The following is a 17,800-nucleotide window of genomic DNA, read 5'->3' on the forward strand; positions in this document are numbered from 1 at the left end:
TGATTAACTTCTAACTTGAAATATTCGTATTACATTTTTCAGAATTACAATAAAGGAAGAATTACAATAAATGTAAATGGTTTAAGTTTACTACTTAAAACAGATTGTCAGATTTGATTGAAAATAATCCAGCTCTTCAATAAGAGATAAGAACAAAATACTGTCACAAAAGATTCAGAGCTTTTAAAAGGATGGAAAAAAGATTGCCAGGAATGTTCTAACTGAAAGAAAACTGAAGCAGCTTGTACTGATATTAGATGTAATAGTCTTTACTTGTTAACATCTCTTTAAATAATTACTATTTGTAGAAGGATAAAGGATTTAATCTCAGGAAGATATTCAAACTTGCATGTACATAGGGTCAAATATATAATGTATTTATATTGAAAGAATATTAAGGAGAAAGAAACTCACAATTTGGGCCATTTTAACACTTTTTCTGGTGATTGTAAATTAAGTAGATGAGCATTTTGTAAGAATATTGAAGATTTTAAACAAAAACAGACTTACAGCAACCACAATTAATCTGTCAAAAGAATAAATCATATTTACAATTATAAGATATTTAGAACTGATAATTGATACGTATTAAAATGTGGGATATGACATAAAATATTTTTTAAATCTAATTTTATTAAGTGTCTAATTCAAGAAGTTATAAAAATACCTGAATATAGAGAATATGTAAGGAAGAAAAGAATGAAGTACAGAATTCAATGAAACAAAATATAATGACATTTCATAAAAACTCAAACCTTGCAATTTGAAAAATATTAAGCAAATCCTTGGCAAGTTGAATCAGAAAAAGGAGATGGTATCAATATACACTTTTAGAATGAAATGGGAATGGCACACATTAAAAAGATAAAAAGATAATTCCATGAAGAATATTTTATGGTAACATTCTTGGAATTAGGTAAAAGGAATTTCTAGAAAATATAACTTCAAATTTGTCTCCAGAGAAAATCTTGAGTAACCTTTAACCAACAAAAGAATTCTAATTGGTTTTAAATACTCTATCCATACAATGAATAAAATCTCTTCCTCCCAAACAACAATAGCAGCCATGATAAGAGCAACAACAGTAAAACACAAACAGGAACTTAACCTGAATATCAGGAGATATCTACTAATCGTTTAAATAGCATCACAATCCTAATAACAAGCAAACTTTTTCAGATTATAGAAAAGGAAAAAATGTCCCACAATTCACTGTATGAGTGGAATATAATCTTCATAGGGAAACTAGACAAAACCAAGCAAGTAAGAAAAATAGACTAACTTAAAGTTATAATCACATAAATTGAACATAATAACGTTTGGAATAGTGTAAACTAATGTTAAGAATAAGCAAATTGGCTTTATTTTAGGAATATAAGTGTGGGTTAAATGAGAAAATGTTAACAAACTAAGATATTTATGTAAATTAACAGATCAAAGAAAAAATATATAGAAAAAGATTGATAAATTTCAGTGTAATTTATGATAAAACTTCTTAGCAGATTTGAAATAGAAAGAAACTTCCTTAATGTGATTAGGTTATGTGAGATACTAAATGGTGAAATGTTGAAGTCTTTGAAGTTTAGGAATGCTTTTACTCAGGAAAAAGGCAACACTGCCATTTTTTTTTTAACACTGTCATTTCTAATCAGCATTAATTAAAGGTCTTAAGTTAGTGGAATAAAGTGAGATAAATAAAAGATATAAGGACTAGAAAGAAGAAATAAACTGAACTTATTTGCATATAACTGCAGAAGACACAAAGCCACATACAGTTAAATTTCTAGAACAAATAAAAGTCTGCAAGATTGCTACATGTAAGTTCAATATATGAAAAGCTGTTGGTATACTTTAATTAATTTGTAGCTTTAACAAAGACTTGAGCTGTTTAGAATTTCACAAAAATATGCAGCTTTATGGTGAAAATCATTATAATTGACTAAAAAGTATAAAGACTTAAATATACTGCATGATTTATTATATTTATGGGATTGAAGACTCAGTATCATGATGTCAGATTTCTGCATACTACTAGATAATCCAGTCAAAATAGAAGATTTGAATGTTTGTGGTTGATTTGCCAAACTGATTTTAAAATTCATATTGAAAGGGTGTCTGGTGCCTCAGTGTTTTGAGGGTCTGCCTTAGGCTGAGGGTGTGATCCCTGGGTCCTGGGATTGAGTCCCCTGTCAGTCTCCCAATGGGCAGCCAGTTTTTCCCTCTGCCTGTGTCTCTGCCTCTCTCTCTGTATCTCTCATGAGTAAATAAATAAACCTAAAAAAAAAAAAAAAAAATCACACTGAAGAGCAAATGGCCGATAATAGCTAACCATTTTTGAAGAGGAATAGAAGGTGGGAACTTATTCTACCACCTGGTGTTAAGACACTGCTTCTATAATTCTTTGTAGTGAGGCAGTTAATAGACAAAGGGATATATGGAAGTAATGGAGAATTTACAAATGGATGCAGAGTTATATAGAAACTTGAGAGTATGGGTATTATAGGTCACTCGAGGGAATAATGGATTATTTAATGACTGGTTTTAAGACGGTTAATAACCATATGGAAGGGCAGCCAGGGTGGGCATCGGTTTAGCACCGCCTTCAGCCCAGAGTGTGGTCCTGGAGACCCGGGTCGGGCTTCCTGCATGGAGCGTGCTTATCCATCTTCCTGTGTCTCTCCCTCTCTCTCTCTCTCTCATGGATACATAAATAGAATCTTAAAAAAAAATAACTATATGGAAAATAATATAATTATTTTACACGATACATAAAAATAAATTACAGATGGAATAAATATCTACATCCGAAAAACAAATCTTTACATTTTTATTTGAAATTATAAAGCAACATCGAAATCTCATTGTGGAGGAGAATTTTTCTTTTTCTTTTTTTTTTTTTTTAAACATTTACTTATTTATTCAAGAGAGACACACAGAGAGAGGCAGAGACGTAGGCAGAGGGGAGAAGCAGGCTCCCTATAGGGGGCCTAATATGGGACTTGATCCCGGGACTCCAGGATCACACCCTGAGCCAAAGGCAGACACTCAACTGCTGAGCCACCCAGGCGTCTTGAAGAGAATTTCTTAAAAAAAAAAAACAAAACAAAACAAAAAAGGAGCACAAGTCAAATAGGAAAATATTGATGTATTTGATTACATTAGTTTTTCGTCTAAAAACTTCTCTCAGGTACAGTAAACATTGTGAAAAAACAAGTACAGACCTAAGAGACGTTATACCTACAAGGAACAAAGGTTTAGTTTGTAGAATTTATAGAGAAACTCTGCAAATAAATAGGAACACAACAGCCCATGTGAAAAATGGCAGAGGTAGAATATAAGAAAATTATTTTTTATATGCACAGGGAAGTATGTACAAGACATACAATTTTTAATGGTCATAGTTAGGAGAATGAGTAAATAAGCTGTATTATATTATGCAGTAAAATACTAAAGAGCAGATAGAAATGAAATAATTCCATAGAAGCATCAATGTAGGTAAATCTAAGAATATGCTGAATGTGAATTTCAAGGTATCTAACAGCGTACCTGTTTTCTGTAATGTATTTAAATCGGAATAGCAGTTCTCTTTTATTAGATCTTTGGCATTGTTTCTGTCATCAGAATTTTTTTTAAAAGATTTTATTTATTTATTCATGAGAGACAGAGGCAGAGACATAAGCAGAAGGAGAAACAGGGAGCTGGATGTGGGACTCGATCCCGGGATTCCAGGATCACGACCTGAGCCGAAGGCAGATCCTTAACTGCTGTATCACCCAGGCATCCCATCAGAATTTCTTTCTTGTACCTTTGTATTTTCATATTTTATTGTTTGATGTTTCTTGTTTTATCTTTGACCTTATATGTGCTCTGAGATGTGCTTGAGTAAATCTGCGGTCCCATAGCTGTCCCAAACTCTTGTCTTTCCCCACATGTGGGCCCCCATTCCTGTTCACATTAGAACTCCATTCATGGAAGTTGAACATTCATTATTCTCCTCTTCTAATAAACATTTATTGGTCTTTTCTATGTGATTTACCCTATGCTATGAATGAGATAGAGAATGTAATTATCCTTTCTTGGAAGGGATGTATGATCTTAGTAGACCAGTTAGTCTTAAAAGAAGAAAAATGACTTTGCTTTTTCTTTTATTGTAATTGAGTCTTAGTTTTCTCATTTATTTACTCAGGAGTAGATTTTTGAATACAGGTAATATTTTGTTTTTCATGGTTAGAGATATATACAGATATTGTTTATGTTTTTCAGAATTTAAACAAGCAAGCATATGATTTGGCAAAGGCTTTACTGAAGAGGACAGCTCAAGCTATTGAACCATATATTACCAATGTAAGTTTTTTTTGTAATTGGTTGTCAGAAGGATTAGCCATAATTTTAAAGATCGCTAGAAGCAAAATTTCAGCAAGTAGTACATACTTTTAAATTTTGTTCTGTTTTAATCATTAAGTAACATATTTTCTTTCTCCTTACTTAAAATTATTCTTGTTTAATATTTTATGGAAGGCTAGCACTCAGTTCATTCGTTTGCTGCTTTCACATTGCCTGGGAACTAAAATAGCTTTTATTTTCATTAGCAAGATATCTTTCTCTTTGTTTCCAATGTTACAAATAGAGCTAAATGTAATTAGATAAAATATATGGAACTTTTCATTATTCAGGGAATGTACAGCTTTTTGGAGATTAAGTTGATTTATACAAGAAATATATAAGAACTAATACCAGGGCTTTGTAAAGTTGAAGGCAAGTATGAATGGCAGCAATTTGGTGACAGTTGTCTATCTTGTTGTCCCTGTGGATAGATTTCATGTACATCAACCTTTTCTGAGAAAGAAGAATTGAGATGAAATGAGCCCTTTCAGTATCATCCCAAATCTGCTTATTTATGATCGACCCATCTTTTAGCTGTTTTTCAAAAGAAATGTATTTTAGCCGATAGATTCACTGATAAAATGCCTATTTTGGGTTTTATTTTCTCTCCATAGTTCTGTTGAGTTGCACAACTCAAGAGGGCACCACTCATGTGAATACATTCCATGTGAATAAATATGGAACATGGTGTTAATGTTGGCCTCTGGAATTTTTTTTAGCAGTTCTCTCTACTTTCTTTCCACTTTCACCCGACTTCAAATATGTAAAGGATGTTAAATCTGTCCCTTGAAAAGAAGTGAGAAACTCATTTATAATCACGTGTTTAATTTTCCTGAGGTTTATTGAAGAAACATATTTCCTGTAGTATATAAAAAAATGAAGTCAATATATGAAATACATCATGAAATGATGTGCTTTGAAAAAGTAACAAACTTTATAGAACACGATCTTGATAAATCCCAGGTTTTGTTTCTGACTTATGGCCTTAAATAATTCTAAACACAAGATGACTTGGTGTCAAAGTGTATTTGATTTGTAATGAAATTGTTTTGGAAGGTGAACTTCCAGAAACTGGGCAATCAAATTATGTAATCTATCTTAATAACTCCAAACTGCCAGGGAATTCTAAATAATGATTTCTGCAAGTTTTGTAAGTCTTGGGTATTAGCCAGAGTTAAATTAGTTGAATTGAGTGGGTTGAGTTTTTTTCATTATTGACCTAATAGCATTTGAAGTGAGTAGACCCAGACTTAAGCAGTCTGTGTGTGATTAATGAGCCTTCCCTTTTCTTTTGCTTCAAGTGCATCTGAATGACCATCTTCATGGCCCATTAGACATACTAGGTGAGCTCCTCCTGGTGGTCATTTATTTAAATTGGCATTACCAAGCCACATGTTTTTTAGGGGAACACTTTTTTGATGCCTTTTTTCTGGCCAAAAAAAAGCGAGTATCACTGTTTGCTTAGTATCTTTTTTGAATTGGGGAAATAAATATTTGACCGGATAATAAAAATAAAAAGTCCCAAAATAGAATTATGGTATTTATTGGAGCTAGGTGATGGTTTATTTTACTATTCTATTCTCTCAACATACGGTTATGTTTGAAAATAATTATTAATAAGAGCTAAAAAAAAAAAAAAAGGACAAGAGAAATACTTTTAGCAATCTCAGGTGTTTACATTCCCTATCACTAGTACCTTATATTAATTGCCTGTTCTTAGTTCTTGCTTGCAGAAGTGGAGCTGCTCTCTCCATACTTTCTTGTGGTATCTTTATCAGAAGCTGGGGGATGAGAGGCACAAGATTAGGAGAATGGTCTGAGCACACTTTCAATTGTATGTTTATTCCTAGTACTTTTTCCATTGTTTTATCTCGTTTTCTTGTTCCTTTATTTGATGATTAGCTAAGAAATCATTAAGAATTGCTTTTTTCCCTCTTTTGATCCTTTATACATCTTACTTCTCTACCTCAAACTTCTATAACCACATGTAAAATTACTTTCTAGTAAACTTAATTGTCTTATAGGATAAAAATGAATACAATATTAAAATCTCAGCTTTTTGAGACTTGTACATGTAGTAGCCATTATTCATTTGTCTTTCTAATAGAGAATTAGCAAGCAAAAATATAGGTAGGATACTGAGGTAATACCACATTTCTGTCTCTTTTGTACTTATGTCTTTTTCACTATTAGGGATATGATATAGACACATTCAAGTTTATTTTTTATAGATAGTAATTCTTCCATATTTAGGACTTAAATTGTGGTGTTATAGGTTATTCTTTCAAAATAAAATTTGACAGTTGACAAGTTAAAAATGTGTATGTCTTTTTTAAAAAGGTCAAACTATCAGAAACAAAATATTTAGTAATATTTTAAGAAATTATCTGCATGGATCACTTATTGATAATTTTTTCATCGGAACTTTTTTTTTGAGAAAGAGACAAAGAGTCAGTGTGCACACAGGCAAACAAGCATGTGGGGAGGGGCAGGGAGAGAATCTTAGGCAGGCTCCACTGTGTGGGGCTCCATCTCACGAGCCTAAGATCATGGCCTGAGCCAAAATCAGAGGAGTCAGACCCTTAACCACCTAGCCACCCGGTGCTCCCTAAGAGAATGTTTTAATCACAAGTTTTAAATTGCTTAATCTTGCTAGCCTCAGCTTTTGCATCTGTAAGTTGGAGTTAATAATGCTTGGAGTGATTGTAGCGAATGTGTTTTTTAATGTGAAAACAATTTTTAAATAAAGTTGACCATTTAAACCTAAGGTAGAATTTCTTGCTGACCTTTAAATTACCCATACTGCTTTCATTAGGAGGCAATTGTTATAAAAGAATTAAATTTGTAGTGTGAAAATCGGTACCCCATTTGTAAATAAAAGACTAATGTTTTTTGGAAGAAATACTTTAATCAACTCTGCCTCTTCTGCTAGGTTATAAACCGTTATGGAGAGCATAGATTGTTTTACTTATAGTATCAGTTGCATATATATTTTGGGCACCTACCCTATGTCAGAAACTGTGCTAGACTCTTACTATACAGTGGAGAAGACTGACTTGGTCCTTGCCTTTTTAGAAGTGTTATATAACTGTTATTTATGGAATTTGTAAGAAGTTAGCCCAGGGAATTTTTTTTTTAATTTTTTAAATTTTCAAATGTGGTTTCTCCAGACTGGTAAAGAGGATGGCATCCTCTTTACATCACATGGCAGGGAGGCCAGATTGGAAAGGATTATTGTGGTCTTGTTAAGAAAAGGTTAGATTTACTGTTTTTAAAGAGAAAATTTGTGAATGGAAACAAAGCCATTTTATTTTCAGCCTGAATGAGAATTTAACCTTTGATGTCATGAAATTAAGGTATGTACACAAGTATAACTGTATTACAGGATAAAATATAGTAAGTACCATAATGGGAAAAAAGTGTATTTGGTAGGCAGAGTGTTGATTGATAAGCTAATTGATAATATAGGTACAAATTATCTATTATTATGTATAAGGTCAATTTCATGTACAGGGTGAAGTAGCCTGTAGTTGTTTTCCACCTACTGTTAGAAAATGTTTTGATAACCTTAGTTTAACTGTGTATAAAATAATAATTTAATCGAATGATAATTAAGATTTTAGAAAATTTATTTTATCTATGGTGTTTCTATTAATGATAAGTTTATCTATGGTGTTTCTATTAATGATAAGTTTTCTTTCTCAAAAGTTTTTTAATCAGGTTCTGATGCTTGGGAAAACATCTATCAGCGATTTGTCAGAACATGTCTTTGACTTAATTTTGGAGCTCTATAATATTGATAGTCATTTGCTGCTCTCAGTTTTACCCCAACTTGAATTTAAACTAAAGGTAACTATTCTAAAAGCGTTATGGTTCTGTCAGCCAGATTAGCAAAGAACATTATTTGTGACTCTCTAATTTTTCTGGTAGTTTTAGCTGAATGTTATGGATGTGGTGGTGTATTATTTTTAATTATTTATGTGTTTGTACCTTACTTATTTGTCTGAAGTACCAGGTATGGTGCCTGATAGTAGCTACTTAATTAATGACAATATTTTCCTTCAGATAATTTCCAGATAATTAATTTCCTTCAGATAATTGTAGATTGTGACTAACTTCTGAGGTCTAGTGGTACATCAAGCTTCCTTTCAAGCTACAGTTTATAATGGTTCCCAAGACTCCTTGATTAAGTCATAAAAATAGTTTAGGGTCTATTATCCACATATTGTGAAATATTTTCTCTATGTGCATATTATCTTATGCCTGTGTTGAAAGCTCCATTGCTTTTTTACATGGTTCTCTGGGATGTTTTGGTAGTGTGTTCCTATTGCTTTGACATTAAATTATACCATAAGATTAAGTTTCATTTGTAGATTTGGGTGGAGAATATTCTTTGCTCTTTCAGATTATTATAGGAAGATTAAATAAAGCTGGTTATAATTAATAATCTTTGATGAAACTTGTACCACTCAGAGAAATTCTTAAATGATTTCTGTGTTGTATTTCTTATTTGTAAAAATTTTGATTTCTCCCTTTCAAAACAAGAAAATAAACCATCCATATTTGTAGTGTGGATACCCAACAAAACTAGCAAATGCTTACTCTCCTTTTATTCTGAGGTGAATTTTTGGTGTATTTCTCAAAATGAATCACTTGATTCACTGGCCTGCCTGCCCCATGTTTTCCCATGTAGTTAGCAATTTTGATGAGGCAGAAAGCAGTCATACTTTATTTTTTTTTGTTGGTCTGATACTCTTTAATACAAATATTGAATACCATAAGAAATATAAAAATAAGGAATAATCATCTCTGTTTCCAGCAAATTTAACATCTAGTATAGAGGAGGAAAATAATTCAGATTTAATAAGAGACCAGATACTGTAAGTGTCCTAAAAGATAAACAGCGTACAGTGAAACAAAGGAAACAGCTATAGAAGCATATAGAGGTAGAAAGGTGCTGGGTGAATTTATGGAACACAATTTTAGTTGGGAAGTGACATGAAGTAAGTTTAAATCATACCTGGCTGTACATTAGAATCTTTACCTATGGAGCCGGAGTAAACAAACAGATGTCCAGGCATTAAACCAGAGGAGTTGTTTCGATCAGAATTTTTGGCAGTAGAGTCCAGGTGGTCAGGTTTGGGGTGTTTTTTTTTTTTAATTGTTATTTATTTTTTCTCCAATTTTTTATTTAAATTCTAGTTAGTTAACATAATAGTGTAATACTAGTTTCAGGAGTAGAATTTAGTGATTCATCACCTACATATAATACCCAGCACTCATCCTAACAGGTGCCCTCTTTAATACTCACCACCTGTCTAGCCTATCCCTCCATTAACTCTCAGCTTGTTCTTATCATTAAGAGTTTTTTTTTTTTTTCATTAAGAGTTTCTTATGGTTGTTTCCCTCTTCCCAAATACTCATCTGTTTTATTTCCTAAATTCCATTTATGAGTGAAATCATTAGTATTTGCCTTTATCTGACTGACTTATTTCACTTAGCATTACACACTCTAGTGCCATTCACATTATTACAAATGGCAAAATTTCATTCTTTTTGATGGCTGAGTAATATTCCTCTGTGTGTGTGTGTGTGTGTGTGTGTGTGTGTGTGCGCGCGCGCGCGCATGCGCGCGCACACACACTTAGAGGTCATTCTGATGTACCTCCAGGTTGAAAAGTATTATTTAGAGGAATAGTGTGAGAAAAGAGAAATTATGATAGAGATGAGTTAGGTCATATATATATATTTTTTTTGAGTTAGGTCATATTATGGGATCTCAATGCCAGGCTGAGGCATTGGTTTAAAATTTAAAAATTAAAAGTGTACAGTGTCATTTGAGTATCAGTATTTTTTTGATACAGTCACATTTTATGGTCAGGTGTAGTATTGTGGCTGGCTCAATCATTTAACCATTGTGTCATTTGTTGGAGGTACCAAAGTCAGTAATAAAATTGACTTGTCTCCATGCTACCCAGAATAGAGTAAATAAAACAGAAATTAGTTTTTATGTGTGCAAGGTTTCATCATGTTGAACTCCATTATGAATCTGGTATTTTTGTAGGTGAATGGATTCTCCTTTTGGGCAACATCACATATTTATTTCTATATAACCAATACAAAAATACAGAATTTTCTCTTTACTGTAGGCCTGACCTCTTCATGTCTATCTTTAAAAACCACAGTTTGTCAAAGGTCTGCATAGGTTTGATGTAGTTAGTTTTTGAATTTGACTGTGAATGAAAATAAGCTTCAATTGTAAGAGGGGCCTCTAACGTTTAATTGAACTTTGGGATGTATTATCATGTCTGAAGTACTGCTTAATGAGATGATTAGCACACTTAAGGGAGCATTAACATTTTTATGCATACTTTTTCATCTGGAGTTTATGAAAATTTTTCTGTGGAATTGGGAGATGAGGAAAATCATGGGGAAATTATTACAAATATATCTACCTGATGGTTTTAAAGCTATTTGGTTTTGTTTTAGAGCAATGATAATGAGGAACGCCTACAAGTTGTTAAACTACTGGCAAAAATGTTTGGAGCAAAGGATTCAGAATTGGCTTCTCAAAACAAACCACTTTGGCAATGTTACTTGGGCAGGTATATGATTTTGGTGTCCTGTTTAAAAGTAATAAATGTTTATATTATTTAAAAATGCCACCTATAATATTTTCCTGAAATTATAAAAATGAAGTGTTTTATATTTTGAAATTTTTGAGTGTTGGTACTGATTGACCATATTTAGAATTTCCCTTTTTCTAATCTTATTTTGCTCTTAGTAATTTTTGAAAAATGTTATGTTTAAAAAGCTATCTCAAAGTGTAATCATGAAATTAAAATGTGTTATTACATAGCAGCAATTCGTCCCAACTGAAAATAAATCATTGTGAGATGTTGTAAGGACAGGAGGGGTATCCACAGAATGAATAAAATAAATGATATATATGTTCTTCCTCCTAATCTCTTTTGTATGTTTCTCTTTTTTTTTTTTTTTTATGTATGTTTCTCTTTTAAAGGAAGTGATAACCTGGATTCTTTATATGCTTTTAATGTCCACAAACCTGAATTTGTTTGCAAGTGTTGTTTGAGTGTTTGTATATTTCTCTTTTCTATGAGAATAGTTCATTTCATTACATCTCTAAAGGTATCCCTGACTTTGAATATATTAAAACCACTTAAAGTGCCCTTGCTGAAACCTACCTTGACCCAGAAGATAAGGAATTTTTTTCCTCTGCCTAAATTTTTCTCAAAACAAATAATGCAGTTAGTCATACATAAATAGGATTTTAAAAACTCTTAACTCTTCTTCTTTTTATATTGAAATATTTGTATCTTATAACCTCTTTCCATCTTAATACTAGAAATGTCAATGTTTATTTCAATTCAATCTCTTTTGGTCTTATTTTTCTAATTTGTTAAGTGGAGTATAAGCTTTTATAAATGCTAATTGTTAAATTCTTAATCTGATTTCTTATCTCTTACGTAGTTCAATAATATTTGACGAGGTGCATTAAACAAATAAGCAGATTTTAGCCCCTTGTGATTTTGAGTTTGACTTCTAGATTATAGTACAAATTTATACTCCTCCTCCTTTATAGTACAAATTTTGTTATAGTATTGGGTGATAGAAGATTTCGGAAGCCTTTTGATATTGCAGAATTAGACATATGAAAATATTGAGTGGCAAACTCTCACTTCACTTTGATGTTCTTGTTACTTAATAAGATTTTTTAAAAAAATCACTGTTTTGTAGTCCTGTATGAACTAATATATATATGGGCTTTCAACATCAATGGTTTAGAGATAACTATACTTATACGTCATGTGCTTTAATGATGGAGGAACAGGTTTCCATCTATGAAATAGTCTTGCTAAAACAGTGAATCTGGATATGATTAAGTGTCTAGAACTATCAATTTGTAAGATTTAGGAGAGAAGGGATCCTATTAATTGAAATCAGGATAATACAGATTAGCAAAATCTAAACTGGAAAAACACTACATACACAAACACAGAAGAATTGCTTTACTAAATAAATTATAAGGAAAAAAAGATGGAGGAGGAATAGAAGATTAAAAGATACTTAAATGACCTATCTTTCAAAGAGTTTTAGTATTTTAGAGGTATATAGTAAGGTATTTACTTCTTCATGTAAAAATTGGCTTTGGTATTAGTGGAAATGTAATCTGATAGTTAATTGCATAGGACTTAATTTGGCATCAGTTTTAGATTCATGTAAAATAATAAGGGGTTTAGTGCAAGATTAAAGCATACTTTTGTGAATGCCCTACATTTAAGAAAGAATACTTTGAGGAAAGGTTTTCTTTTCAGGCACAGCTTGGGATTTATATAATGTATCTATCATCTATGTACACACATATGCTTATATAAGTAGATATATTTGAAATAATAATATTTATAGGAAAAATCTTGTCATTCTAATTTTTGTGCTTAAGCCAAATGTGTATTGTTTTTACATGCTCCTTAAAAGTACATAGTTCTTGCAGGAGGTTGTCCTAATTTAATAGACATTCCAAAGCATTCATAAATAAATATCAGAAGTTTGTTGAAATAATCTAGCTTCACTTTGAATTCTACGTAAATTGTTTTTTTTTTCTTTTAACTAGAGAAATATAAATTGAGTGTAGGTTAAACACATACCTGTTTCTCTAATTTTAAAGATCATTCTGTGCCTTTATATTTTATCAGGTTTAACGACATCCATGTACCAATCCGTCTGGAATGCGTGAAGTTTGCTAGTCATTGTCTCATGAACCATCCTGATTTAGCAAAGGACTTAACAGGTATTATATACCCATAATAGCAAATAGATGTTCTTTGATGAAAAAAATCAGTTTTATGTATATGGGGAAAAAATCCCACTTTTTGGTTATTGTGATAGATAAAGTCATCTTTCAATTCATCTTTGGAAGTTTGTGAACTTCCAATGTTCACAAACTTGTGAAGCTAGAATTTTTACTCCTATGCCTTTTAGTCTAGAAGCACCTATAAAAAGCTTACCAGAAATAATAATAGTTTTTTAGTTTTAGAACATCTCTAAAGATATTTCAGGCATTTGGATTTGAACGGGTCTTGACTTTGATGTTCTTTACTATTCTTTAATGTTTTGAGAACTTAGGTAAGAGTCATTAATTTGTAAACCAACAATTAGGAAATAACTTTTCTGAAATCTGTTTAAGTTATAAGGCATTTCAGAATTTTTATATTTGAAGAAATAAGGATATTCTGTATCTGAATATTGCTCCTCTATTAATTTTTTTAATTAGGAAATCATTCAGAAAAAAACAGATGACTATAATAGCCACTATGTCTTCTTCAGAAATGTTAGCATTTTGCTATAATTGCTTAAGAGATTAAAAAAAAATAAATTGTAGATGTAGTTGAAATGCCTCTCATAAAGTATTCTTATTTCTGCACAGGGTAGCCACTCCACTACATTTGGTCTGCATCCAAATTTGTTTTTCTTTTTACATCACGTGTCTTTGTCCATAAATTATATATGATATTGTTATGTGTTTTAAAAATTTTATTGAAATGGTATCATTTGAATTTGATAGAGTGGAACTTATTCCTACTATCTTATGTTTTTTATTTTCCATGCTTCTTGCTCCTTAACCCCCCTCCCGCCATTTCCTCTTTTCTGCGTAATTGATTAATTTTCTTCTCATTTTTCCTTTTTCCCCTGTGGGTTTGGAAGTTAACATTCTCCTCCTCACTTTAACTGCAAAATTGATTAATGAAATCTATAAAATTAATCAGAATTCTAGCTTCTTTCTGAGCAATCAAGGAACCTTGAAAGTTTTAACTCTGCATGTTCTCTTCCCTTCTTTTATGTTATTTGTTATTAGTTATTTGCTCTTTATAAAACTTTACCAACTTGTAAATTTTTATTTTTTATTTATTTTTTATTTTATTTTTTTTAAATAGATCTAGAACTTTTTTAAAATTTTTATTTATTTATGATAGTCACACAGAGAAAGAGAGAGAGGCAGAGACACAGGCAGAGGGAGAAGCAGGCTCCATGCACTGGGAGCCCGACGTGGGATTCGATCCCGGGTCTCCAGGATCACACCCTGGGCCAAAGGCAGGTGCCAAACTGCTGCGCCACCCAGGGATCCCTTAAATGATTTTTTTAGCGGTCTTTGCATATGATTGCTTCTTAAATCTTAATACTTCCGAGTTTCTTTGGATAAAATAATAAAGTTCTATTCTTTTATAATATTTTTAACAATAGATTGTCATAGTAATGCTTTTCAGGTTTTGTTAAATTTCTACCAGTCAGGTTTAAACAAGTATTTCTCATTTTCATCCTTTTGAGGGGTAAGATATCCTGCGTGGAACCTTCTACCTGCCCACTCACATCTGAATTTGAACTGCATGCTCTTTGAGCTTCTGCTGTATACCATTGATCTTTAGAGGATCTGTTCTTCCCTCTTTTGCCTTCCCTCCCTCTCCTTTCCTTCTCTGTGTGTTTCTCCTTTCTCTTCCTTCTCCTCTTTTCCCCTGGATGTTCCTTTTACTTAACATTCTATTCCTGTGTTAATTGATGCACTAGTAGTCTCTGAGAAAATGAGTGTTAGTATCTTGGAGAGTTTTTTTCCCTACTAAATGTTTATTTTAGCTAACTTAGTTTTCTTACCTTTTACTTGTTTTTGTCTGTATTTTCCATGTTAGAGGCTTTCCTCAAATGCTTGACAATCCATAGCTCTCTGCTCATAATTAAGAGTGGGGGACTAAATAAAGAGCTGTTTAGAAAGCCCTGAATGTATAGATGGGATTGTTGACTCTGAACTTCACTTTAGGGTCATCAGGGTAGGTTGTTTGTTAGAAAACCTTTAGCTTACATACTTGTCTTCAACTAGTCAGATTCCCCACTGAGGAGTATCCTGTCAGGAGTTTAGAAGTCTAGTTGCTGGTATCTTTGGGACTCCAGTATTATTATTATTTTATTTTTTTTTATTATTGAGTGGTATTCTGTTGTATGAATACACAATAATTTGTTTATCCACTATTTTGTTTGATGGGTATATGGGTTTTTGATTTGGGGCGATTAAGATTACTATGAATATTGTTATAAGTGTTTCTATGGATTTATGCTTTTATTTCTCTACTTAAGGGGAAAATTGCTGGTCATAGGGTAGATACATGTTTAATTTTATAAGAAATGACTTAAGTTCTCCATATTAGCTATACTATTTTCTACTTGTACTAGAAATGTTGGAGAGTTCCAGTTCTTCAGCATTCTTGTCAACATTTTGTATCATAAATCTTTTTGATTACAGTCCTTCTCATAGGTCTTGCTGTTTTGTTGTGGTTTTACCTTGCATTCTCCTGATGACTAATGAGATTGAGCATTTTTTATGTGCATATTGATATTTTCTTTTGTGTAGTGTGTGTTTAAATTTAAATCCATCTTTTTAAAAATCGGCTTGTTTTACTTGTTGATTTGTAGTAGTTCTATACATTCTGAATCTTTTTTAAAGTATTAAAAACTTAAGTAATTTTCCCATAGTCAGAAGAACTTTAATGCAAAATTTACTGTTAGCTAAATAGATGTTTTGATTTTTTATAGCTATCTAGAATATATTTTAGATGTGAATACTTTCATCAATAACTTTTTTAGTCCTTACCGTTGTTTGGAATGTTTGAATGTTTACCAAAAGATAGTATCTAGTTTCTCTTTTTTTATGAAACATTTATGTTGTTATGTTGTATGATCTCCTACTTTTCAACTTCTTGGCACATTTTAATTTTTTTTTAATTCCCATCACTTATTTCACCCACCCCCTCACTCACCTCCCTTTGGTAAACCATCAGTTTGTTCCCTGTATTTGAGTCTGTGTCTTGGTTTGTCTTTCTCTCTCTCTCTCTCTCTCTCTCTCTCTCTCTCTCTCTCTCTTCCTTTGCTCATTTGTTTTCTTAAATTCCACACATGAGTGAGATCATATGGTTGTCTTTCTGACTGATTTCACGTAGCATTATATTCTCTGGCTTTATCCATGTTGTTTCAAATGACAAGATTTCATTCTTTTTTGTGGCTGAATAATCATATATATCATATATATATATCCATCTATTGATGGACACTTAGGCTTTTTCCTTAGTTTGGCTAGTGTATGTAAATAATATTGAAATAGACAGAGGTCCGTGTATCCCTTTGAATTGGTGTTTTTCTGTTCTTTGGGTAAAGTACCCAGTAGTGCAATTACTGGCCTGAAGGAAAGTCCGTAATGTTTTCCAGAGTGGCCGCACCAGTTTGCATTCCCACTAACAGTGCGAGAGGTTTTCCCTTTCTCCATATCCTCGTCAACACTTGTGGTTTCTTATGTTGTTGATTTTAGCCGTTCTGACAGGTGTGAGATGATACCTCATTATAATTTTTGACTTGCATTTCCCTGATGATGTGTGATGTTGAGCATCTTTTCATGTTCATTTGACTATCCATTTCTCTTCTTTGGAGAAATGTCTGTTCATGTCTCCTGTCCATTATTTAATTTGATTATTTGAGGAGTTTTTGGTGTAGAGTTCTATCAGTTCTTTATATATTTTGGGTGCTAGCTCTTTATCAGATATGTCATTTGCCATTATCTTCTTCCCTTTTCTAGGTTGTCTTTTAGTTTTGTTGGTTCTTTTCTTTGCTGTGGAGAAGCTTTTAATTTTGATGTAATCTCAGTAGTTTATTTTTACTTTTGTTTCCCTTACGTTGAGACATATCTAGAAAAATGTTGTCATGACCAATGTTAGAGAAATTACTAACTGTACTCTCTTCAGGGATTTATGTGGTTTCAGGTCTCACATTTAAGTCTAATCCATTTTGAGTTTTTGTGTTTGGTGAAAGAAAGTGGTCTAGCTTCCTTCTTTTGCAATGTAGCTGTCCAGTTTTTCTAACTCGATTTGTTGAAGAAACTATCTTTTTTTCCATTGGATATTCATTTCTCCTTTGTCAAAGATCAGTCATGTAAATGTGGGTTTATTTCTGAGTTTTATGTTCCATTGATCTCTGTTTATTTTTAGGCCAAACCATACTGTTTTAATTACTGCCATTTTGGTTTTGTGGGTTTTTAAAAAAATTTTTTTATTGGAGTTCAATTTGCCAACATATAGCATAACACCCGGTGCTCATCTCGTCAATGCCCCACCAGTGCCCATCACCCAGTCACCCCAAACCCCTGCCCACCTCCCTTTCCACCACCCCTTGTTCATTTCCCAGAGTTAGGAGTCTCATGTTCTGTCACCCTCACTGATATTTCCCACTCATTTTCTCTCCTTTCCCCTATAACCCCTTTCACTATTTTTTGCATTCCCCAAATGAATGAGACCATATAATGTTTGTCCTTCTCTGACTGATGTACTTTACTCAGCATAATACTCTCCAGTTCCATCCACTTTGA

At 32.3% G+C, this 17,800-nt stretch overlaps 1 protein-coding gene across 4 annotated transcripts in view; it reads left to right on the forward strand.

Moving 5' to 3' along the window:
• The window catches only part of PDS5B (PDS5 cohesin associated factor B), a 185,950-nt gene that overhangs the window by 76,259 nt on the left and 91,891 nt on the right, over positions 1–17,800 (forward strand). For all 4 annotated transcript variants that reach the window (XM_041766309.1, XM_041766312.1, XM_041766311.1 and 1 more), the window contains exons 7-10: positions 4,264–4,344; positions 8,092–8,232; positions 10,873–10,988; positions 13,098–13,192. In XM_041766309.1, coding sequence (XP_041622243.1) covers positions 4,264–4,344; positions 8,092–8,232; positions 10,873–10,988; positions 13,098–13,192 — 433 coding nt within the window. The remainder of the gene's footprint in view (positions 1–4,263; positions 4,345–8,091; positions 8,233–10,872; positions 10,989–13,097; positions 13,193–17,800) is intronic.

The sequence above is a fragment of the Vulpes lagopus genome, chromosome 8, assembly GCF_018345385.1.
Source record: "Vulpes lagopus strain Blue_001 chromosome 8, ASM1834538v1, whole genome shotgun sequence".
Classification (NCBI taxonomy): domain Eukaryota; kingdom Metazoa; phylum Chordata; class Mammalia; order Carnivora; family Canidae; genus Vulpes; species Vulpes lagopus.